Source organism: Rhinatrema bivittatum, chromosome 11 (assembly GCF_901001135.1).
Source record: "Rhinatrema bivittatum chromosome 11, aRhiBiv1.1, whole genome shotgun sequence".
Taxonomy (NCBI): Eukaryota; Metazoa; Chordata; class Amphibia; order Gymnophiona; family Rhinatrematidae; genus Rhinatrema; species Rhinatrema bivittatum.
In genome coordinates this window covers 46,780,459-46,804,748 of record NC_042625.1, presented here as the reverse complement: position 1 = coordinate 46,804,748, position 24,290 = coordinate 46,780,459, and the positions used below count along the sequence as shown (strand labels likewise).

Genomic DNA, 24,290 nt, shown 5'->3' with positions numbered 1-24,290 from the left:
TATGCAGGGTCTGCTTCAGCTAAAGACCTCCCCTCCAGCCTCCTTTGTGTTCTGGGACCTCAATGTGGTATTGGCATGGCTTACGCATGATCTTTTCGAGCCTCTGCACATCTGTGATCTGAAGTTCCTGACCTGGAAGGCTCTCTTCCTGGTGGCGGTCACTTCAGCGTGCCGGGTTAGTGAGCTTCAGGCTTTGGTTACATATCCGCCCTACACAAAATTCTTTCATGATAGGGTGGTTCTGTGAACACATCCTAAGTTCCTGCCTAAGGTGGTGACTGATTTTCATCTCTATCAGTCAATCATTCTACTCACCTTTTTTCCTGAGACCTCATTCACACCAGGGCAAAAGGGCTCTGCACAGTTTGGATTGCAAGAGGGCCTTAGCATTCTATCTAGAATTGCACAGCAGTCCCACACCAATTCTTCATATCTTTGACAAGAATAGATTGGGAGTTGCGGTGGGCAAGCAAATTGTCCAACTGGCTGGCGGAATTGCATCTCCTCCTATGTGCAGGCAAGCCTTCAGCTTGAGTGTCAAGGTCACTCTGTGAGAGCTGTGGCGGCATCGGTAGCCCTCTTGTGGGCAGTTCCCATCGCCAAAATCTACAAGGCTGCAATGTGGAGTACCCCCTACACACATTCGCTGCCCGCTGCTTGGATAAGGAGTGGTTGGCACAAAGGGTAGCTTCGGCCAATCTGTCCTTTGCAATCTCTTCCAGCCTAAAACCTAACTCTCCAGCCTAGGGCCCATTGTTAGGGTTCAGGCTGCCTCCCTCTATTACCACAGCACCATGGCTTCTTGTGTCCATTGGCCTCCAGTCAGGTGCTTGTGGTTATTGTATCTAGGAGCAGCCTGTAGCTTGGTATTTACCCACATGTGAGGACTACGATCCTGCTTGTCCTAGGAGAAAAGCAGTGTTGCTTACTGTTTTCCTAGGACAGCAGGATGTTAGTCCTCTGGAAACCTGCTGCAACCCCGTGGAGTTGGGTTCTCTTGCATTTTGGTTGTATTTTTTGCTCGTGAATTCTATGTTATGAAGACTGAAGAGGGACCGGACCCCACATGGACGCACGGATAATGGCATGCTTAGTGTGACTGTCAACGTTTCTAGAAAGTTTGACAAATGTTTTCTGTGCCGGGCTCATCTGATGATGTCACCCACATATGAGGACTAACATCCTGCTGTTCTAGGAGAACACCTGTTACAGGTAACAACTCTGCTTTAAGTGCGGGTTACCCCTAAGCTTCTGTTGAGGGTAATAAATGCGTTATGCCATGAAGGTTACCACCTATGTGGGAAATGTTACACCATCCTTTTCTTCAAGTCTTTAGAAATCCATGGTGTTTGTCCCATACTCTTTTTGAATTCATTAACTATTATTGTCTTCACCCCTTCTGTGATGGCATTCCAGGCATCCACATCTTCTCTTCTCCATGAAGAAAAATATCCTGACATTGTCGTCCCCCTGGATTTTCATTTTGTGACCCTAGTTCTACTATTCTTTCAACGGAAAAGGTTTGACAATTCGTACATTATTAAAAGCTTTCAGGTATTGAAGGGTCTGTAAGGCTATCTCCCCTGCACTACAGGCCAATTTCTTCCCCCTTCCCCTCACCAAAAAAAAAAAAAAAAAGTCAGCACACAGCCTCTGCAGTCACCTAGACCACATTATCACTTGCATGGTTTGATAACTTCTCCTGTAGTGTTACTTTTTTTTTTTTAAAGACTGCTTTGTAATAAACATACACATTAATGGTGTCTACTTCTTACATTTTAAAAAGGAAAAATACAGCATTCTTATATCATTCTTATTAGCAGCTGTTTTTGCTGCCTTTTGAGTTGTCTGTTGCTATTCTCCATTTGAATGTGCAGGTACCTATGGATTGAGCTGCAGTCTATTAGACACACCCTGGAAGAAGCTCCAGTATGGGAAGCAGCTTTTCACACAGGTGATCCAGGAGGGTCAAGACCTGGCCAAGGAAGAGCTGGTGCAAGAGCTCCTTAAAGTGCTGAACAATGAAGAACCGTAAGAACAGAATATACATTTCTCTTTGACAATGCCAAGCCAGCAGCTCCCTTACAAGTGCAGTGTGCTTGGTTCTTCCTTAAATATTCCCCGGAAAAAACAGGCAAGATTTTGGCAGGCCGCGGCTTTTTCCTGTCTAACTGTGCTTCATCTGTAAATGTGCATAGTACTCCTTCCATGGCACACTAGTGCACAGCTATTTGTGCCGGTGGTGGTTTAGATAATTACAGAGATCAGTGGAAAAATATGGGCTAGAGGGAGGACCTGGGGTCTTGGATTAAGTAGGGGGGGATTTGTTATGCTCATCTCCCCAGGATGGTGTGGAGAAAACCAATGAGGACAGGACAACACAAAGTGACTTTGATAAGGAGGGATATCCTTGTATGGCTGGCATGTATCCTAGCAGTGTAGACTAGAAATAACTGGGCAGACTGAATGGCCAATTAGTCTTTATCTGCTGTCCTCTGCTATGTTAGATTTGTAAATCTGTATCTTTGAGAACACTGTTGTCATTAGTCCCTCCATCTGCGAACAATTGTACCTACATATCTCAAGTCTGAAATTCTTTGTATACAGAGGTATGTATAATCTATGCAAAGTGCTTCAAATTCCTGTTACTAGCAGTCATGAAAAACCCTTTTGCTAACAAGCCAGACTCAAGGGCTTAAACAATAACCTCCGTCCCCCTTGTTTGTATGTATGCATATAATCTGCTGCTAAGAACTCTAGTTGGTAATAAACAGACATGAGATTGAAGAAGACCCCTTACATGCTAAACTGATTCATGTTTACCAATTAACTTAGCAGAAACAAATATTTCTCCTGAGGACAAGCAGGATGTTAAGTCTCACGCAGATGAAATCAGATGGAGCCCCAACATGGAAAACTTATGTCAAAGTTTCTAGAACTTTGACTTGCCCCATTGGGCGTCCACGCGGGTCCCTATTCAGTCTCTCCCTTTCCCAGGAGCTGCAGCGTCGCAGTCTGTGAGCTCACTTTGGCTTTCTAGCCTCTTGGAAAATGTTCCACTTTTTTCAAATTTCATGCGATTTTCTTCACTGCATTCTCCGGGTCCTTCTGTCTTCCCCATAGTATTCCTAATAAGGGTTTTTGACATTTCTTGGTAAGTTTGCTTTCATGGTTGATTTCCTGCGGCAGCTATGCTTTGGTGCTCTCTGGCCATGGACACCAGTCGCCTTCTATTATGATCTTGCTTCCTGTTCGTTACATCCCATCATGGTTGTGTCTGGTTTTAAGCAGCCCCCCATGGTGAATGTGTCCTCTACCTGGGGGCATCACATGATGACTGGGTTGCCACAAATATGCTCAATGACCCCAAAAGGATGTTATCTTAGTCTTGATAAGATGGAGTACCTCTTTGAGTTGGAAAAGACCAAACCATCAGCATCGAAGAACCTCAGAGCTGAACCAATAGACAACGAACCATCGACATCAACGGGACCATCTCTGCCGTCGGCTGATAAGGGCACCGGAGAATGCCCATCATCTGGCTCCTCCAGGAGGATGACATTGGCCTCAGCATTGGGGAACAATCGTGCCGAGCATTAAGGGAAGCTGTAGAAGTATCACATTGGTCTCAATCGATGCATGGTGCTGGGCACGGGGATGTGCCAGCTCATACTGTGATGCCCCCAAACAATCCCCGTAGCAAGGAGTGCCAGTTCTCTATTGGTGGTGGGGGTCTGCGACGGTCTCCACCAGTCCCGATGCCAGTCACTGATCTTCCTCTCTGTTCTGAAGAGGATCTGGCCAACCCTCCTTCCTCTCAGCCTGTGTTAGCATGAGCAATGTTTGAGGAGGAGCTCGAGCGGGTGAGTACAGCTGGCAGTTGAGCAGACTTTGCAGGAGACTGGTTCCGTGGCACAGACATTGCCAGAGCCAGTACTATCAGTATTGAAGCCGCTGTTGGAGAAGCTTCATGCGCTCATTGGCGCTTTACCGACCCAGCTGGGATCAGTTCCTGGGTTGGTATAGGTGCCTGTCGGGGCACTGCAGCCTTCCCCTGCGGGATACGGTGATTGTGGCTGGTTCCTTGGAGAAGGAAGCTCCACCTAAGTCAGCAGAAATGCAGAGGACTGCAGCTCAGTTGGTGCCTGCACTTCTGGACAATAGTCAAGCACCTAGGGCACCATTCCTTGTCTGTTTCAGTGAGGAGGATGGCCCCTATAAACCCTGGGGGGATGACGCCACAGGGTCCTTCACAAATCGCTCTGAGGGTCTCCCCTCAGACCTGTCTCCTCCAGAGGAATGAAGGAAGTCTCAGCCTGAAGACTTGACCTTTGCAGGTTTTATGCGGGCGATGTGGAGGCCATCCTCTTTCAGTTGCTGACAGTAGAATGCCAGGCACATAATGCTTAAAATCCTCCAGTTCGTGGAGCCGCCTAAGGAGATTGTGGTGGTATCGATGCACCACATCCTTAAGTAGTTACTGTTGAAGATATGGGAACACCCCCTCATGGTACCTCCCTTGAATAAGAAGGCTGAAGGGGTTTATCTCATCGAGAAGGCTTCTGGATTTGATAAGCAACAGCTTCCCTACCTATTGGTGATAGTCAAACCCGCTCTTGAGTCAAGCAATCACTGACCCGTTCCTCAATGCCTCTGGGGAAGGTTCACAGAGTGATAAGCTCTCATGGGGGAGAGATTTTTCAGGAAGCATGCTCATTGTCGGCATAGCTTCCTACCAGCTGTACATGAACAAGTTCTCGCGGGACATCTGGAAGCTGGTGCAGGAGGTGGGTGAGCAGTTGCCTGGAGTGTAGAAAACACAAGGTCCTACGATGTTCTCGAAAAAGCATCAAGGGTCTCTGCAGAATGGCGCGGCTGCAGGCCTCTGATCTCTGACCAGAGGTACAGGAAAGACTTGCTATGTACTGGGGAGAATCTCTTTGGAGCTAGGGTGAGAGCTGCGCTGGCCCAGCTCCAGGAGCACCATGAAACCCTCCCAACAACTCTCCGCCAGCACTCCGGACCTGTCCTCTGCTAGGAAGTTGGTAAGATTGGGGCACAAGTAGTCTTTTGCCAGAGGAAGTACTATCTTCCACTCCCCTCGCTCCCATCCATAGCATCAGGAGTCCCGCAGCCATCTCAGGCAGCAGAGGGTTCCCAAGATCCAGCCAGCACCTCAGTCAACTCCAGGGAGGGGGTTTTGATTGGGTCATAAGGAGCGTAATCCAGTTTCCCCATACCCGGGGCGATGGATCTGCTGGTAGGGACTAGCTCTTGTTCTTTGTAAACCAGTGGCCCAGATTAACCTCAGACTAGTGGGTTCTTTCCATCATCCATCAAAGGTACCGATAGCACATCAAGAGTTACTAACGGAGCTTTCCTCCCCCTTAATAGCCAAAGTGGTCAAGCCTGTTCCACCAGGGCAAAAGAGGCTGGGGATTTTACTCCAGCTACTTCCTAATTGCAAAGAACAAGAAGACTCTGTCCCATTCTAGTAGACCTAAGAGCCTTGAACAGATTTAGCAGAAAGGAAAAGTTCAAGATGGTTTCCCTGACCACCTTGATCCTCCTTTTACAGAAAGGGGACTGGCTATGCTCCCTCAATCTAAAGGATGTGTACACTCACATAGAGATCTTCCCAAGTCACCAGAAATATCTCTTTCGTGGTGGGAAAACAGCACTTCCAATATCGTGACATTTGGACTTGAGTCAGCCCCACAGGTCTTCACAAAATGCCCGGCCATGGTGGTGGCACACTTTCTCAGGCTGGGGGTGCATGTTTTCCCTTATTTGGATGATGGGCTGGTCAAGAGCATATCTCAGGCAGGGGCCATCAGGTCCATGCGCTTGACCATCCGAGTGTTGGAATCACTAGGGTTCGTCGCCAACTACCTGAAGTCCCATCTCAGCCAGTCACTTCAATTGGACTTCATAGGAGCCCTGCTAGACACGGTTCAGGCCAAGGCCTTCCTGCCTCGTCAAAGTGCAATTACTCAACCATTGTGGCAGAACCAGCTTGTCAGCCTGGCACATGTTGAGGTTGTTGGGCCATATGGCTGCAACCGTCCACATCATTCCCTTGGCATGACTGTACATACACAAGGCCCAACAGACTCTAAAGTCATAGTGGTACCAAGCCATGCAGAATCTCCAGGATAGCATCAGTCGCCTTGCTCCTCTAGGACTCGTTGTCCTGGTGGTGGGTACTTTCCAATCTGGAACGAGGGATCTCTTTCCAAGGTTTTCCTGCCTAAATTGTCCTAACCACGGATGCATCCACTCTGGGGTGGGGAGTTCATGTAAATGGGCTCAGCACCCAAAGTCTCTGGTCTGCCCAGGAAAGCTGTTTCCAAATCAATTTCCTGGAGTTCCGGGCGATCAGGTACGCGCTATGGCCTTTCAGAGATTGGGTGTCCAACAAAGTTGTCCCAATTCAAATCGACAACAAGGTGGCAATGTGGTATGTTAGCAAGCATGGAGATAAGGTATTGTTTCCCCCTTGTCAGGAAGTGATTCAGATCTGGTCATGGGCCCTGTCCCATGGGATGGTGCTCAGGGCCATGTAACTGGCTGGAACAGAGAATTTCTTAGCGGACAGACTTGAGTCGTACCTTCAGACCCATGAGTGGTCCCTGGACCCCAGGGGGTTGCTAATAGGATATTCCATCTCTGGGGGAGCCCAGATGTGGATCTCTTTGTGACCTCTTGCAACAAAAAGGTGCCTTATTTTTGATCTTTGTACAGGACAGACAGCAAACCAGCCTCAGACGTCCTTGACTGACATTGAGGTGAGGATCTTCTGTACATGTGTCCTCAGATTCCCTTAGTATCGTAGACTCTCTTGAAGCTTGGAGGACAAGGGGTCTGTGATCCTCACAGCCCCTTATTGGCCGAGACAGGTCTGGTTTCCACTCCTGCGGGAGTTGTCCATTCAGAGATCTATCAGTCTAGGGACTTCCCCAGATCTCATCATGCAAGATCAAGGCAAGTTGAAATATTTCAACCTCCAGGCCCTGTCACTCACAGCCTGGATGTTGAGAGGTTAATATTGCAACCGCTCGATCTTTCGGAAGATATCTTGGATCTTGGTGGCTTCTAGAAAGCCTTCCACTGGAAAATCCTATGTGGAGGAGGTTTTCCATGTGATATAAGCAAAAGACCCTAGATCCATTCGCCTACCCCACAGAAAAACTGCTTGATTACCTTCAACATCTAGAAAATGAACTCTGTTAGTTAATCTGAGTACAATTGGCACATACCACCATGGTATAGATAATATGCCCATCTCTGTGCAGCCTATAGTTGTACGTTTCATCTAGGGCCTGCTTCAGTTGAGGCTTCCTGCTTTGCTTTGGGATCTCAACATGGTGTTAGCTCAGCTGATGAAAACTTCTGAGTCTCTGTGCACCTGTGACCTGAAGTACCTGACCTGGAAGGTCATATTTTTGGTAGCAGTTTCCTCAGTGCACAGGGTCATCAAGCTCCAGGCCTTGGATAAGTCACTAAGTTACACTAAGTTTTATCATGACAGGGTGGTCTTGCATATGCACCCTAAGTTCTTGCCTAAGGTGGTGACTGACTTCCATCTTAACCAGTCCATCGTCCTGCCAACATACTTTCCCAGGCCTCATTTGCACCAAGGCGAATAAGCCCTGCACAGTTTGGACTGCGAGCGAACCTTAGCCTTCTGTCTGGAGCAGCAGAAGCCCATAGACAGTCCACCCAATTTTTTATTTCTTTTGATAGTAATAAGTTGGGCATTGCCGTTGCCAAACAAACACTATCAAACTAACTAGCAGATTGCATAATCTTCTGTTATGCCTTGGCAGACTGCATCTTCGGTGTAATGTCAAGGCTCATTCTGTCCAAGCCATGGCAGGTCAGTGGCCCACTTGCAAGCAGCTGCCATGGAGGAGATCTGCAAAACTTTGACATGGAGTTCTCTTCACACATTCACATCACATTACTGTCTGGATAGGGATGGCCGACGAGACAGTAGGTTTGGCCAGTCTGTCCTCTGGAATCTGTTTGAGATGTAGAACCCAACTCTCCCAATCTATGGCCTGTTGTTTAGGTTCAGACTGCCTCCCCCTCCGTTACCAACAGCACCATTGTTCTGCCTTTTGGCTTCTGGTTTGGGTGTTGGTTGGTGCCCTTTTTATGTTGAGGAGCAGCCCATAGTTAGGGGTTCACCCATTTGTGAGGACTACTATCCTGCTTATCCTCAGAGAAAGCAGAGTTGCTTACCTGTAACAAGTGTTCTCACAGGACAGCAGGATGTTAGTCCTTATGAAATCCACCTGCCACCCCACGGAGTTGGGTTTCTCCTAATTTTGATTTATATCAAATTCTGTGTTATAAGACTGAAGAGGGACCCCGCATTCCCAGTGTGGCAAGTCCAAGTTCTAGAAACTTTGACAAGCTTTCCATGTCTTGAGTTCCATCTGATGTCACCCATGTGTGAGGATTAACATCGTGTTGTCCTGGAGAACACCTGATACAGGTAAGAAAGTCTGCTTTACATTTTTTGATTTTTGAAAACCAGAAATTATTTTGCCTACCTGTTTTTATACAGGTGGCTTAGCAGTTGATGTGGTTTCCAATTCCAGTCAGCATGTCACCATAGCCGCTCCTTCATGAACACTGAGCCGCTGTATGTTTTTCAGGCAGCTGCCAGACCCTGCAATTGAAGATCAAGGAAAGGACTTTGTGCGGCCCATACTGAACAGCTATGCAGCAGTGTGTGTGCGTTGCCCTGGCTATGGGACAAGGTAAGTTAAATTGCTTAACAGAACAAATGGCACCATGGTTTTGACACAGGAGATTCCAAGTTGAAGGCTTTTTGGAAGGGCCACCAGGAGTCTCTTAATTGACCGTTTTTCTTCTCTGCCTTGCAAAATCATTCATTCACATTTCAAAATGTCCCCCAAAGTTCTCAAAACAACACAAAAACATTTAAAAAAGAACTCAAAACAAGGCTCTTCAGGCAAACCTTAAAAAATGGAATTGGTTAAATGCACACACCATAAACAACCCCCGATAGTTAAATAATATTACTGACAATTATAATATAGATGACGGTAAACTCTTTATTACTATTTAATGTTTGGATATTTAACATTAACTATTACTTTGCTCCTATTTATTAAGTTGGCTATAAACAACTTGCTCACTTGCTAACGACCCGACCATATCTATTACTTTACCTGTTATACGGTTTTACCAGTTTGTTTCTTAACTTGTAATATGTTGTTCTATCAGTTGTTTTCTTAACTTGTAATATGTTGTTTCTAAGCCTGTAAACCGGAGTGAAGGCCTCTAGCTTAACTTCGTAATATAAAAGCGTATATAATAAATAAATTAATTAATTAAATAAATAAATACATTTGTCCCATTGCATGTTCTAAAAATGTCCCCAAAACATATTTGATGACACACGATTGCCCCTGACTTGCAGGTGTCTGTCCAGGCTGGTAGCATTCGGGCACAGTGTTGAACCTTCTGCTTTTGTATGCATGGATTCAGTATTCGAGGTGCTCCCAAATGTGCTTTGGCTGGCCTGGTGGGATAAGCATTTTCAGTCATTTACTAGCGCAGAGTATTAAATGGTTATACAGTAGATAGAGCCTCACATGCAAATCATGTCCAAATGAAAGATACTTTTGTCCCTCCCCGTTTTGTAACATTAAGGGTGTCTTCCCCCCTCCACCCCACCCCCAGTTTTATTCTGCCTTCTGCATTTGTGCTTTTTGGTATTGTAGTTAGTTAGTACTGCTGTCATGGTGGGTCCTGGTACGACCACCACTTATTTATACAAATATTTATTTATATAAATATTTATCATCGGCCTGTAACAAAATTGTGCTAGATTCACTGGTCATCTCAAGCAAGTAATAAACTTAGTAAAAGTTCAATATGCAAGTATCCACAGGCCATACTTCTGGCAAAACTTCTTGACACAAGACTGTGGATGCACATATACTGTATATATGTACACACCCATCTGCAAACCTATTATGCTTTCTAATGACTGCTGTGATACATGAATGGATTCCACTTTCTTGATCTTGTGATTTGATGATCTGTATCCATGAGCTAAGGCACATGGATACAGGGAGGAATACCGGTTAAAACTAAGCCAGACTAGTTTAGTTTATTCTGATTATTGTTGATTCCAGACACCCATCATGTCCTTTCTGAAACCAGGAATTCTGTCAGTAACCAGACTGGAGAAGGGCATATATATATTAAACATTGTCCCAATAGAGAGAAAAAGCCTTAAGTACAACAGACCTAGAGATGGAAGGAAAAGAATTTTCTCTAGATCTTGATGCATTCTCTGGATTAAGATGTTGGCCTAGAAACTTGAATTCACTGAATCAAAACAGGCGGACAGTTTTTCTTTTCTTTTTTTTTTTTTTTTAGGTTACTGTTACCAGAGCCTCACATAGCAGATTGTAATTTTTTAGAGACTCTGTGGGACTGTGACTATAGCGTTTCTTAAATTGAGAAATTACTACTTACATATATAATTTCCTTTTCTTTAGGATAGTCAGATGAATCCAGAATCAGTGGATTATGCACCTCTTACCAGCAGCATTAAAGTATATACACTCCTACGGTGACAGCCTGCCAGTATTCTCTTCAAAAACCAACTGTTAGGCACACTAGGAAAAACTTGATTGATAACAGATAACCATTTCAGTACTTGGCTAATTTAGCCAGTACTTAAGCCAACTGAGCTTAGACAAAGAATGCAGCAACACTAGTCTAGGGATTGGACTAATGCCAGTAACCCCTGGAACACGTAGCCAGGCAGGAGGACCGTAGCACAATCATTCGGCAGCCAAGGGCAGGAAGCTGGGTTCATCTGACTGTCCTAAAGAAAAGGAAATTTATCAGGTAAGTTATAATTTCTCATTTCTTAGTGTCTAGTCAGATGAAACCAGAAACAGTAGGATGTATGCAAGCTACCCGCAGTCCAGTCAAAACCTCATGTGCAAAGGCTGCGTCCTCAGGCCTGCACATCCAGATGATGATACCTGGAAAAGGTATGTAAAGAGGACAACATCGCAGCTCAGCAAATGTTGATGGGAGGAGACAATTTAACTTCCGCCAATGACACTGCCTGAGCCCTAACCTGACTAGGCAATGGCTGTTCAGTATCCACGTACACAGCCGTGACTACTTCCTTAATCCAGTGAGCTATTGTGGCCCGCGAAGCTGGCTCGCCCTGTTTACTACCACTGTAGAGGATAAACAGGTGACCCACTTCCAGGAAGGTTTAGAAACCTCCAGATACCTCATGTCTCTCAACATCCAAGGGTCGCAACAGGCAATATTCTTCTGCATCTCTTTCCCTATCCAGAGACGGCAGGCAAATGGACTGATTCAAGTGAAAATCTGAGACCACTTTTGGCAAAAAGAAAGGAACAGTATGTAGCTATATTGCCCCTCCCCCGTGTCTTGCCAGGAGCCTTTCCTTCAAGTGACAAGACCTGCAGGGGTGGGATTGAACGTCGGCAGGAGGAAACCCTAAAATCTCCTTCTCTCTTTTTTTTTTTTTTTTTAAGCTTTACCTGAACTCAGCCCTTCCAGGCTGAGTACAGAGATGGTCGTCAGCTGCGGGGGGAGAGGGCATATACCATCACCACTGTGCTAGGCTTCCAGCTCCTGCTGCCTTTCAGCTGTTTAACAGCTAAGTCCACTCCGGCTGCCAAAACCAGCTACCAGACCAAGGCATTCATCTGAGGGACCATGGAAATCACCTCAGGAATTCTCAACTGGGGAAGGGACCATTTGGTATCACTGCAGGAGAATGGGGCAAATTAAATTTCCTTTCTTTATTTCTTCTTTTAAAACTTGAAACAATCCCCAGTAGAGAGAAGCATGTCCACCATCTGGATACGGAGAATACTGGCAGGCGGATAACACTGCAGGGGTGTATATACTGTGATCTCAGCTTTGTTCCATCTCTATCTGCTGGTAGAGGTGCATAACCCACTGGTTCTGGATTCATCTGACTAGGCGCTAAGAAATGTGAGCATTTTGAAATTTTCTGTTTTACAGTGGAATTTACAATACATTGGTCTGATCTGCGCCTCAGCCCTGTATTTATCAGTAGGCACCTATCATGCCTGTGCCTAGGGCAGCAAACATTTAGAGGCAGTAGTTTAAGATTTGCTGCCTTGAAAGCACCAAAAATGCCTAGGGTGGCAAAATCCTAAATCCATCCCTGCTGCTTACAAGATGATATGCCCACTCCATGTATTGATGAAGAAACCAGTGCAAGCAAATAAAGTCCTTGGGTTTCAGAGAGGATTGGATACCTGTGAGTCTGACAGGAGAAATCAGGGGGGAAAGCCATTTTTCTACTGTGTTGGGTTTTTTGGGGTTTTTTTTGTTATAATCATTGAAATTCCCAGTGAACATAAAATAAAAACAGAAAATGAAGGATCTCCAAATGTATCTCATGCTTATTTGTTGTGGATATCCTTAAAACTTAATCTTATTTATGCAGCAAACAGGTTGAGGAAGAAAATGCTCTGATTTTAAACCCACTACGTGCTTTGGCCTTTTGGTTTCTTTCAGGACAAACACCATCATTCTCGTAGATATGGAGGGGCGAGTCACGTTCACAGAGCGCACTCTGCTCGATGCAGATATCACACGATGGAAAACCAGCAACTTCCACTTTAGGCTGCAGCATTAGCAGGGTATCAGCTGAAAAAGAGGACCAGGCCCACAGCTTCAGCCCTGCAAAGCAGGATAAAAACAAGGAAAGCATCTTCAATGAGAAGCACAAACTAGCAATTTGTGAAAGCTTTGCACAATACCAAAAAATAATTTCAGAAACTTTCTGCTTAATATTTATTCCTTCTACTAGATATTATGTATTAAATTCAATTATAAGCTTAGCATGCACTCTTTGGCTAGGCATCTGCCTCCCAAATCTTCACAGTGATTGTAAGTTTTTCTCTCTTCTGGCTCTATAGACCTAGATTTATTTGTTTTTAAAAGCCACTCTGCTGCATTTGTACTCTGCCTATGAATGAGAATCATTTGTAGCAGGTAGTATTTTTTTTCTTTAGGACAGTATTATGTATTAGTCTGAGAAAGTGATTTATTTTTCTAGAAATGTGCACTGACTGCCTCATGTTTATTACAGGTTAAAGTAAAAGCTATATCTCTGTATAACTGGAGAAAAGCAGGGAGAGAAGATGAAGCATCTCTGCTACCTGGTTTTCCTAAACTATTAACTTCACTGCTTCTGGATTCCCTTTCTCTTACTTAAATTATTTCTTCTGCTGTGTTTAATAAGCAACACTAGTTATTTCTTTATATTTATTTTTTTTTTAATAAGATTCATGATTTTGCTAACTTCTCCAAGCCCCTCCTTCCTGCCACATTTTTAAAAAAATCTAATGCTGTGCCCTTTTTAGGGGCTTAGGTTATGATCCTACCAGGATTGTACTAGCAGAGCAGCACAACAGGATCAAGCAAGGGCACCTTGTGTTTTCCTGAATGAAATTAGATAAAACTAAGGAAGTAGGGTGGGAGAAAAAAAGCCTCTGTGCAAAACTACTGCATGTTTAAAAATGTTAGTCTTATACAAACCTTTTGGCTGAACCCTGTAAGCATTCAGTGCCCTATAAAATAGTGAGAGAGGACAAGCAGGAGCTACGTAAACTCCTTCATGTTTACATTGCATAAATAATGCAGAAAGTAACTGTGGTTAAAGCACAGATCTCAGAGGGAGAACTCCAGGGTCATGGATTTATTTAGTGGATTTGGGTATGTTCTGCTTTTTGGCATTTCAAAATGGATTATATTCAGGTACTGTAGGTAATCCACTTTGAAGTTCTGAAAAGTGGACTATAAAGATTTTAAGCATCTTATTGCTACAGCTTCCAACTAGGCAAAGCTTCATGAGTCTGGAATATATACCACTACTTCAAATAGAAGGTTCTGCAGCTACATCTGAGAGTTAAGATCGGAAGACTGACTACAGTTCTACGCAGTAGTCCATTCTGATGAATTTATAGTTATTAATGCCTCGGTGGTGGGAAAATTAATGGAGATTCTGCTAAAGGAAATCCAGTGCATTGCTTGACCAGAGGCAATATGGATTCACCAGGGGAAGGTCCTGTCAGACAAATCTGATTGATTTTTGTTGATTGGGTGACTAGAGAATTGGATAAGGGAAGAGCACTTGATGTGATTTACTTGGATTTTAGTAAAGCTTTTGATATGCTCCCATATAGGAGGCTTGTGAAGAAAATGAAAAGCTTGGGAGTGGGTGCCAAAGTAGTAGCGTGGATTGCAAACTGGTTGACTGACAGGAGACAGCGTGTAATGGTAAATGGAACCTACTCTGAAGAAAGAATGGTGATAAGTGGAGTGCCACATGGATCTGTTTTGGAACCGATTCTGTTCAATATCTTTTGTGAGCAACCTGGGGGAAGGGGTAGAAGGTAAAGTTTGTCTATTTGCTGATAAGATCTGCAACAGAATGGACACGACTGAAGGAGTAGAGAGAATGAAAAGTGATTTAAGAAAACTTGAAGAGTGGTCAAAGATTTGGCAGCTGGGATTCAATGCCAAGAAGTGCAGTGTCATGCATCTGGGTGCGGCAATCCAAAAGAGCTTTATGTGATGGGTGGTGAAAGACCAATGAGCACGGACTGGGAGAGGGACCTTGATGTGATCGTTTCTGATGATCTGAAGATGGTGAAGTAATGTGACAAGATGATAGCTAAAGCCTGAGGAATGCTGGGCTGCATAGAGGAATAACCAGTAAGAAAAAAGAGGTGATGATGCCCTGTCCAAGTTCTTAGTGAGACCTCACCTGGAGTATTGCATTCAGTACTGGTGCCCGCATCTCAAAAAAGATAGGATAGAGGTGGTCCAAAGAAGAGCAACCAAAATGGTGAGGGGTCAGCATTGAAAGACTTATGAGGAGAGGCTGAAGAATCTGAATATGTACACCCTGGAAGAGAGGAGGTGCAGGAGAGATATGATACAGACCTTCAGATACCTGGAAGTTTTAATGATGCACAATTGTCAAACCTTTTCCGTTGGAAAGAAATCAGTAGAACTACGTAGAGGTCATAACTCCAGGGAGGAAGACTCAGAACCAATGTCAGGAAATTTCTTCACGAAGAGGGTGGTAAATGCCTGGAATGCCCTTCTGGAGGAGGTGGTGAAAATGAAAACAGGGAATTCAAAGGGGCATGGGATACACACTGTGGATCCCTAAAGGCTAGAGGTTGGAAATAAAGAAAAAAATGCATGGGGGTACCTGGGGATAACTTGCTGGTGTGGCAGTTGCTACCCTTAACAATTAAACCTTGATACTGTTGAAGCAGAGAGCAATGATGGAGTTACATTAATGGCAGTGAAAAGGGAGAATTGAATTCAGATAGCAACCAACAAGGGCCCCAACTTTTAAGTCTTGGAGAACTAACAAACAAGGGGGTAACTCGCTGATGTGGCGCTCACTACCCTTAATCGCTAAGCCTGATACTTTGATGCATCTCCAACATTGCTCTTTGCTTTCACAGCAACATATAAGGGAAATTGGATTCAAACAGCATCCAAGGTCCTTGACTTTTATGGTCTGTGAGAAGCATAAGGGTAACTGCATAGTGCAGAAGATACTAGCATAAGCTTCCTGGGCAGACTGGGTGGATCATTTGGTTCTTTTCTACTGTTATTTCTGTTTCTATGTATTGTTTATTTCTGAGTCTGTTCATTTTTCCAAACTGCCTTCTGCATAGTAGAACAGGCGAAGAGACAAAAGGTTTAGTAGAGCCAGGCAAAATACCTGCTACTTATTTCCCTACAAGGAGCTTCTTAGGATCATTGTCTGCCACTGGATTTTAAAGATCCAGAAGAATTGAGAAGAAAACAAAAATCCAGAGCCAATCAAGGACTTCATTTTACATCAGTTTTTTTTTCTAAATCTGATGGAGGACTTAATTAACCAATCTGGATTATTAGTCACAGCTTGCTTTTGGATTTGATGTCTGAACCAATAATTTCTAATCAAGTGTATGACTTATTTCTTGAGAAATGAAGGAAGAAATAGTGTGAGTGTACAGGGTGTTGTAATGGGGGCTGATTCATCTTTAGCTGACTGGCATAGGAAAATAGAACTGTCTGAAAATCGATGCATTGCATTGTAGCATATTTTTATACTGTGTGGCTTCCTCTTGTATGTCTTGTTCTGATTTGGGGGGGGGGGGGGGGGGGGGGGGAGGAGTGTTTGTATCAATTTGTACCTGTAAGTATCCCTCACAGACTGATTATAAAGAAGGGTAACAAAGTGATTCCATGAACCCCAGAGCAGTTGGGGGTAATTTCTTTCAAGCAGCATGCTGGCATTTGTAATCTTGTATCTTCACTACTGGAAAGAAGACTCAAATCCAGGATGCTTTTCATTGAGGTTAGTCCCCACCCCTTCCAAATGAATATCTGGGCCCTGGTGTTTCCCTATTATGGAATTTAGTTACTATTTCCTTTCCATTTCATTCTCAGCCTGTTCTAAAAAGAGCACATCTGATGACTGATGTGAGCTTGAGTAATATCTCACTTGATGCCTTGGAGGCAAAATTGATTTAACAGGTATGAAGTAAACTTTTTATTGGATGATCCCATAGCAATGTATTCAAGAAAGACTGGTTTTTATCATGTATTCAAGGCATTTTGTATACTGTTTTTAAGCTATGACTTAGGAAGCTTTAGGTCTCGCTTTGATGTAGTCACAATCAGTGGGTGAAATAAAACAGTATTTTAGCTAGTCTAGTTCTAGGTTCTTGATGACCCAAGTGCTTTGTCTCAGAGGACACAAACTTAGATATTCTATACATATAGGTGAGCTAAAAACTTTTTTTTTTATTAGAAAAAGTAAATAGATCAGTTGCCAACAGTTCAAGCACAATTTATCTTCCTCCTTTGACAGGAGAGTGGGAGACCATCTAGAACTTTCTCCCATGCCATGATGGTGCTTACTCTGCTTTCTTTTTTTTTTTAAATTTTTTATTTATGCTATTTTCAATAAACAAAATAATAGTCAAAGATACATTAATAATAAATCTTACTCATTAACAATCATTAACTTTAAGAAATAAACATTTCGTATCTACATAATTTTAACAAGTAATCCACTAGAAGTTTTTAACAGAGGAAATCAAGCGGATTTAAGGAAACTTGACAATTGAAAAAATAAGGTAGCATCTTACTATTCCTTTTATGCCACTAAACCCGACTTACTCTGCTTTCTAATTGTACCATGCCGGCAACCAGAGAAGTGGGCTTGTACTAATTCATCAACCTGTTCAGAAAAGGGGAAAATGATTGTAGGGGCTGGTGCTACTTACTCCTGTTTGGTGCTTGAATTATCACACAATTTAAGAAATGGTTAGAGTAGATTTTGCATTTATTGGCAAAAGAGTATGGTTAGAAGGGAGAGCACAACTTTGCAGAATCAAAAGATGTAATTTCAAATTGCATTTCTGTTGCTTGTTGACACTGTGTCTGTGTGTGAATCACTTTTTGACCTTGGGAAGCCATATGCCTACAATGTTCCTACATATTTTTGTGCCAGGAAAGGAATGGAAGAAAACTGGTACCTAGTATGTGTGCTTTACATCCCTGTTTAAGCTTTCTTTTTTTTCTTTTTTCTTTATCTTTCTAGCTATCTCTAGGTGGTAGGCCAATAATTTTAGGTCTTTTTTTTTCCACCTTGGAAGGGGATGGCATTCTCTGTTGCTGTAATCTAAGAAATACAATAGAAATGTCTGGTTCTGTTTTGTATTTTAGTGTTGACTTCTAGCAACTATTACAATGCAGAGTTTTCTAAACTAACTGTGGAAAGCTTTGTGTTCTTTTGAGTCCTTTAAATCTGTTCAGTTAATATTGTAAATTGCTTTCATGAAAAAATTTTTGGAAAAAATTCAAACAATTATCCATGAATACTATTTGATGTGAGGAAAAGATCTCTGAACCCTGTATGCATTTTCCTCCCATCGAATAATCATAGAAACATTTTTGGAAAAAATTCAAACAATTATCCATGAATACTATTTGATGTGAGGAAAAGATCTCGGAACCCTGTATGCATTTTCCTCCCATTGAATAATATTCATAGAAACATTTTTGGAAAAAATTCAAACAATTTTCATGAAAGCAATTTAAAATTGTAACAGTACATTTTGTTGCTTTCATTTGCCTGTCGTGGTTGGAATTCCTTTAAATCTGTGCCTGACCCTTATTTTCTTGTGAAATATTACCTAGCCAGATGGCATCCTCGCTGATGTAATATAAAGTAAGGCACAGCAGCTTGCTCTAACGCTAAAGGGAAAGGCTCATAAAACAGTTTTGTTGTGTGATGTTCATAATGCAATGGCTGTAAAATGCAGTTGATTTACTAAATGCGCCTAATAAGGTATAGTGACTGTACTGAGCAAGTTCATGTGGTTAAACTTGTCCTGTGCATGCATGTAACAGTCCACTTCTGTCATACTTTGTAACTAACACAGTGAAGTAACTACACAGACTTTGTGAAGCACTGGATTGAATTTCTGTCATTTGTTTTCTTTACCCTCCTCTTGGCTAAATCTGTTCATGATCTATGGAAAGATTCCTGAATATCTGCCTGTAGAATGACATACATTGCTTATGTGAAAGTAACTGTTTACCTCCTGAAACTCCTCAGGCCCCTACAACAAAACAGAGCTTTGATGGCAGTACCACTCCAACATTGCACAAGAGTGTGACATAGTGTCTGCTTACTTGAAAGGCAAAGGAAAATTGGTTCTTACTTGCTAATTTCGTTCCTGTAGTACCACAGATCAGTCTAGACTCCTGGGTTTTTCTTCCCTTCCAGCAGATGGAGACAGTTTCGCTGACCCTGGCATATAACCTGGTGTGCAACCTGCAGTTCCTCAGTATTGACCTGTACCCAAGCCAAGATACCACTAAAACTAAACAAACACATCACCACATAACACGTTCCCTGACCGAGCAGTAGGATGTGGAAAACACTCAAATCGAAAAGGTTCTTTCCAAAGTTAACCACATAAGAAACGGAAAAAAAATCTGTGCCAATCCTCAGCTTATTTATAATAACAGATCGAGTGGACTCTCCAAGCCTCTTTACCTCAACTGGGTGGGACTCTGAACTGATCTGTGGTACTAAAAAAAATGAAAATTAGCAGGTAAGAACCAATTTTCCTTTTCCTGTATGTACCCAGATCAGTCCAGTCTCCTGAGATGTTCCAAAGCTTCCCTAAACAGGGTGGGACTGCGAGAGTCCAGCTTGAAGTACACTTTTATGAAAAAACAAGTCATCTGGAACTTGGACATCCAAGCAATAATGTCTGGTGACCATCAGCAACGCCTACCAAGTTGCCAGTCTACAAATCTCCTGTGGAAAACCTTGCTGACATTCGGCCCAGGATGTCGCTTGCGATCGATTATAGTGAGCTTGCAATCCCTCAGAAACAGTGCGACCCTGACGAACATAGGCCGAACCTATTGCTTCTTTCAACCATTGTACGATGGTGCATTTTGAAGCCTTATGTCCCTTAGTACCACTCCATATCACAAAAGGGAAGATCCAATAGCTGAAAGGTATCATTGACCTTAAGATACCATATCAAGGCCCATTTTACCTTTGGAACAAAAGGAACTGTCTGCAAAGAAAAACTCCATCCTCCGCAATCCTGAGAAAAGGACCCGTGCCTGATAGAGCCTGAAGCTCAAAAATTCTTCTAGCGGAACAAATTGCCACCAATAAAGCTACCTTTTTAAGGAACGATCCTATATTGTTTCTCTTCAAAGCAGTCCAAACGGGAACTGTACATCATCTGCTAGGAACCAAGTTAAGGCTCGGGGGGGGGAGGGGACTTCCACACCAGAGTTTGTAAATGCTTTGTCTCTGGTTAAAACACAACCCATCCAGACATGCAGCAAGGGCTGTTCCCTGCATCTTGTCTCTAAAGCAGCCCAAAGCTGCCACCTTGGCTTCAAGGGTATTAAAGGCCAAACCCTTCACCAACCCTCATTGCAAGAAGATCAAAATGTGTGCCACCAGTGGTCGAGTAGAATCAATCCCCTGCTCTGCACCAAGCCTCCAACACACTCCAAACTCTCACGTAAGTTAAGAATGTAGAAGTCTTCCTAGCTTGCAATAGGCTGGAAATGACATCCTTAGGATATTCCTTCCACCTCAGATGTTTCCTCTCAAAAGACCAGCAGCAAGACAGAAGCAAATGGCCTGGTCTGAAAATATGGGATCTTGGTGCAGCAGGTTGGGAAGGTGCGCGAGAAGCAGCGGACCGTCCCCCACGAGAATAATCAAATCCGCAAACCAGGGCCATTGAGGCCACTTTGGCACCACAAGAATCACCACTCTTGGATGAGTCTGTTTGCCACATGTGCAATACCTTCCACACTAGCGCCCACAGCGGGGGAACCCCTTGAGGCCATGGGAGTATTCAGGCATTGACTCCTTCCACTCTGTGATCCCTTTTGCGACTGAAGAAGTGTGGAAGTTTTGGCATTTCTGTGAGTTGCCATCAAGTCTAAGTAGGGAAATCCCCTCTTACGACAGATAAGCTGCATCTCTTCTACTGACAACTCCCAGTCCCCGGGATCTAATTGCCGACAATTGAGAAAATCTGCTGCCAATAACTTCAGATTCTGCTCTTTTCAGTGTTCATGGACCTCCTGAGCTAATGCTAGACTCTTTGTCCCATCTTGTCAGTTGATACAAGCCACTGCTGTTGCATCGCCCAATTAAAATCCTTATGGCCGCCCTCGTAATAGTGTCAAAAAAGGCTCGCACCGCGAGGCGTACTGCTCTCGTCTCTAAACAATTGGCCATGATGGCTCCTCTGGTGATCATTGCCCCTGTGACAACTGAGGCTAGCCCACAGCCCCCCCCCCCCCCCCCCAACCAGAGAGGTTGATGTTTGTTATAACCACTATCCAGTTCGGAACCTCCAAGGCTACACCCCAGCTTAAGGGGTACGCGATCAAGCCACCATAAGAGACTTGACCTGGCTACTTCCATAACAGGCGACAGTAGATAAAACTGGTCTGACAATGGATCCCACTGGGAAGCAATGCGCCCTGCAGTGGACTCATATGAGCAAATGCCGAAGTAAACAACTCTGACATGGAAGCCATGGAACCAAGAAAACTGCAGGTAATTCCAGACTGTAGGAATAGTCACCTTCAACAAGCTGCAACCCTGACTCTGCAGCCTGCCAGTTCGCTGTTTGGAGAGAAACACTCTCCCGATTCTGGTGTCGAAACACACCCCTAGGAACTCCAACTCTGGAGAAGGGGTTATAACTGACTCTTTCACAGATTCACAACCCAACCAAGAGACTTTAAACACTGCAGTACCACTATTGCTGCCTGACCACAAAGAACCTCTGCCATCCCCCGAATGAGTCAATTGTCAAGCTATGGGTGAACTAGGAAGCCCTCTTTCCTGACAGCCACTGCTACCACAACCATCAACATGATGAAGGTTCATGGGGTCATTGCCAAGACTGAAGGGCAGGGCCCGAACCTGAAATGTGACCTGATGATCATGAACTGCAGAAATCTTTGATTTTCTGGTCAGATTGCTATGTGCAAGTAGGCTTCGGTTAAATCTAGAGAGGCTTCAATCTCTCCTTTGCGCACCACTGCAATCATTGACTGTAGGGCCTTCATCCAAAAAAGAGGAACTTTGAGAGCCATGTTCACCATCCTCAGATCCAAGATTGGGTGGAAGGACCCTTCCATCTGTGGGATCACAAATAAATGGGGTACCTTCCTGTTCCCTATACATGCACGGGGACTATGGCTCCCAGCATCTGCCACCAGTCTGTCAGCCAAACCACTCACCTTATGCTTGAATAGGCGCAAAAGAGATGCCATGAACAAGTCCCTTAGTGCGCAAACAAACTCTAAAGCGTAACATTGTTATATCATACTTAGGAACAATTGATCCAATGTGATTTTGACCCATTCCTCGAAAAGTAGTCAAACGCCTCCCTTATAACCAGCACTGAGGAGTGGTCTGCCTCGCTTCATCGGGTAGACTTGGATCCCGACGCACCAAAAGTGCAACAGTCTCTGGTTGGCTTTCTGCCTTGAAAGGACTGGGACCAGGACTGCTGCCTCCTAGTGCTTTGTCTCTTGAGCTCCTCCCAAAGCCTGACTCTGTCAAAATGTCCCATTTCCTCTGAACTGAAGGTGCATAGAGAGGTGACCTTTGTTGCTCTTCAGCTTGTCAGGCAACCTATGATCGTTGTTGTCACCCAGGAGCTCCACGAAGGTCTCCAAATCTTCTTCAAAAAGCATCTTCCCTTTAAAGGGCTGTGCACTGAGCTGAGATTTAGACCAGACATCTGCCGACCAATTTCGTAACCAAAGAAGTTTCCTGGCTGAAAACTGCAGACATTATAAGCTTGGAAGATGTTCTGATGAGGTCATACCATGTAACGGCACCATAGGCCACCACCGCTTCCAGCCGCACAGCCTGCTTGGCCTCTGATGCTGACATGGCCTTGTCAGCTGTAACTGCTGAACCCAGCATAAGCCAGCCTGAATCATAAAAATACTGCACACCGCAGCTCGAAAATCCAGGGCTGATACAGGTCCATCTCAAATCAGATACTTGGAGATAACTTCCCATCCTGCATATCCTTAAGCGCAGCCAAACCAGCCACAGGAATAGTCATCTTAGTGACAGCCAATAATGAGGTATCCACCTTAGGCCGCTGTAAAAACTCTGTGTCCTCTGGTAACGGATATAAATTGTCCATAGCTCTGCTGACCTCCAGACCGGTGACTGGAGTCTCCTACTCCTGGATCACAAGCTTCCTTACGGATTTATGGAAAGGGAAAGCTTTTGCCAGTCCTTCCATGGCCAGGTCCATCTCTTCCTGATACGCATCTTTCCACAGTTCCCTGATCTCCCAGCTCCTTCAGGACATATGGAATCAAGGGCCACAATTCTTCCCCCTGGAAAAGACTAACCACCTTTGGATGGACCTCTTCCACAGGGGATCCTCCACCAGAGACTCCTTGACATCTGGCTCCCCCGAGGGCTCGCTTGCATTCTCTGAATGCTTAGGCTGACTCAGGACTCATGGAATTGGATCAAGGAAGAGCACTAGATGTCATCTACTTGGATTTCAGCAAAGCTTTTGATACGGTTCCGCACAGGAGACTGGTGAATAAAACGAGAAGCTTGGGAGTGAGTGCCGAGGTGGTGACCTGGATTGCAAATTGGTTGACGGACAGAAAACAATGTGTGATGGTAAATGGAGCCTTCTCTGAAGAGAGAGCGGTTTTAAGTGGTGTGCCGCAAGGATCGGTGTTGGGACCGGTCCTGTTCAATATCTTTGTGAGCGACATTGCGGACGGGATAGAAGGTAAGGTTTGTCTTTTTGCGGATGACACTAAGATCTGCAACAGAGTGGACACGCCGGAAGGAGTGGAGAGAATGAGACGGGATCTAAGGAAACTGGAAGAGTGGTCTAAGATATGGCAGCTGAGATTCAGTGCCAAGAAGTGCAAAGTCATGCATATGGGGAGTGGAAATCCGAATGAACTGTACTCGATGGGGGGGGGAAGGCTGATGTGCACGGAGCAGGAGAGGGACCTTGGGGTGATAGTGTCTAATGATGTGAAGACAGCAAAACAATGCGACAAGGCGATAGCAAAAGCCAGAAGAATGCTGGGCTGCATAGAGAGAGGAATATCAAGTAAGAAAAGGGAAGTGATTATTCCCTTGTACAGGTCCTTGGTGAGGCCTCACCTGGAGTACTGTGTTCAGTTCTGGAGACCATATCTACAAAAAGACAAAGACAAGATGGAAGCGGTACAGAGAAGGGCGACCAGGAAGGTGGAGGATCTTCATAGGATGACGTACGAGGAGAGATTGAAGAATCTAAATATGTACACCCTGGAGGAGAGGAGGAGCAGAGGTGATATGATACAGACTTTCAGATACTTGAAAGGTTTTAATGATCCAAAAACAACGACAAACCTCTTCCGTAGGAAAATAATCAGCAGAACCAGGGGTCATGATTTGAGGCTCCAGGGAGGAAGATTCAGAACCAATGTCAGGAAGTATTTCTTCACGGAGAGGGTGGTGGATGCCTGGAATGCCCTTCCGGAGGAAGTGGTGAAGACCAGAACTGTGAAAGACTTCAAAGGGGCGTGGGATAAACACTGCGGATCCATAAAGTCAAGAGGCCGCCAATGAAGAGTGGTGACTC

At 44.2% G+C, this 24,290-nt stretch overlaps 1 protein-coding gene across 3 annotated transcripts in view; it reads left to right on the top strand.

Annotated features, from left to right (window-relative positions):
• The window catches only part of TANGO2 (transport and golgi organization 2 homolog), a 116,473-nt gene extending 102,224 nt beyond the window's left edge, over positions 1 to 14,249 (top strand). For all 3 annotated transcript variants that reach the window (XM_029571282.1, XM_029571283.1, XM_029571284.1), the window contains 3 exons: positions 1,878 to 2,031; positions 8,667 to 8,771; positions 12,592 to 14,249. In XM_029571282.1, the coding sequence (XP_029427142.1) occupies positions 1,878 to 2,031; positions 8,667 to 8,771; positions 12,592 to 12,712 (380 nt within the window). In that variant the 3' untranslated portion in view covers positions 12,713 to 14,249. The remainder of the gene's footprint in view (positions 1 to 1,877; positions 2,032 to 8,666; positions 8,772 to 12,591) is intronic.
• The last annotated feature ends 10,041 nt before the right edge of the window (positions 14,250 to 24,290 follow it).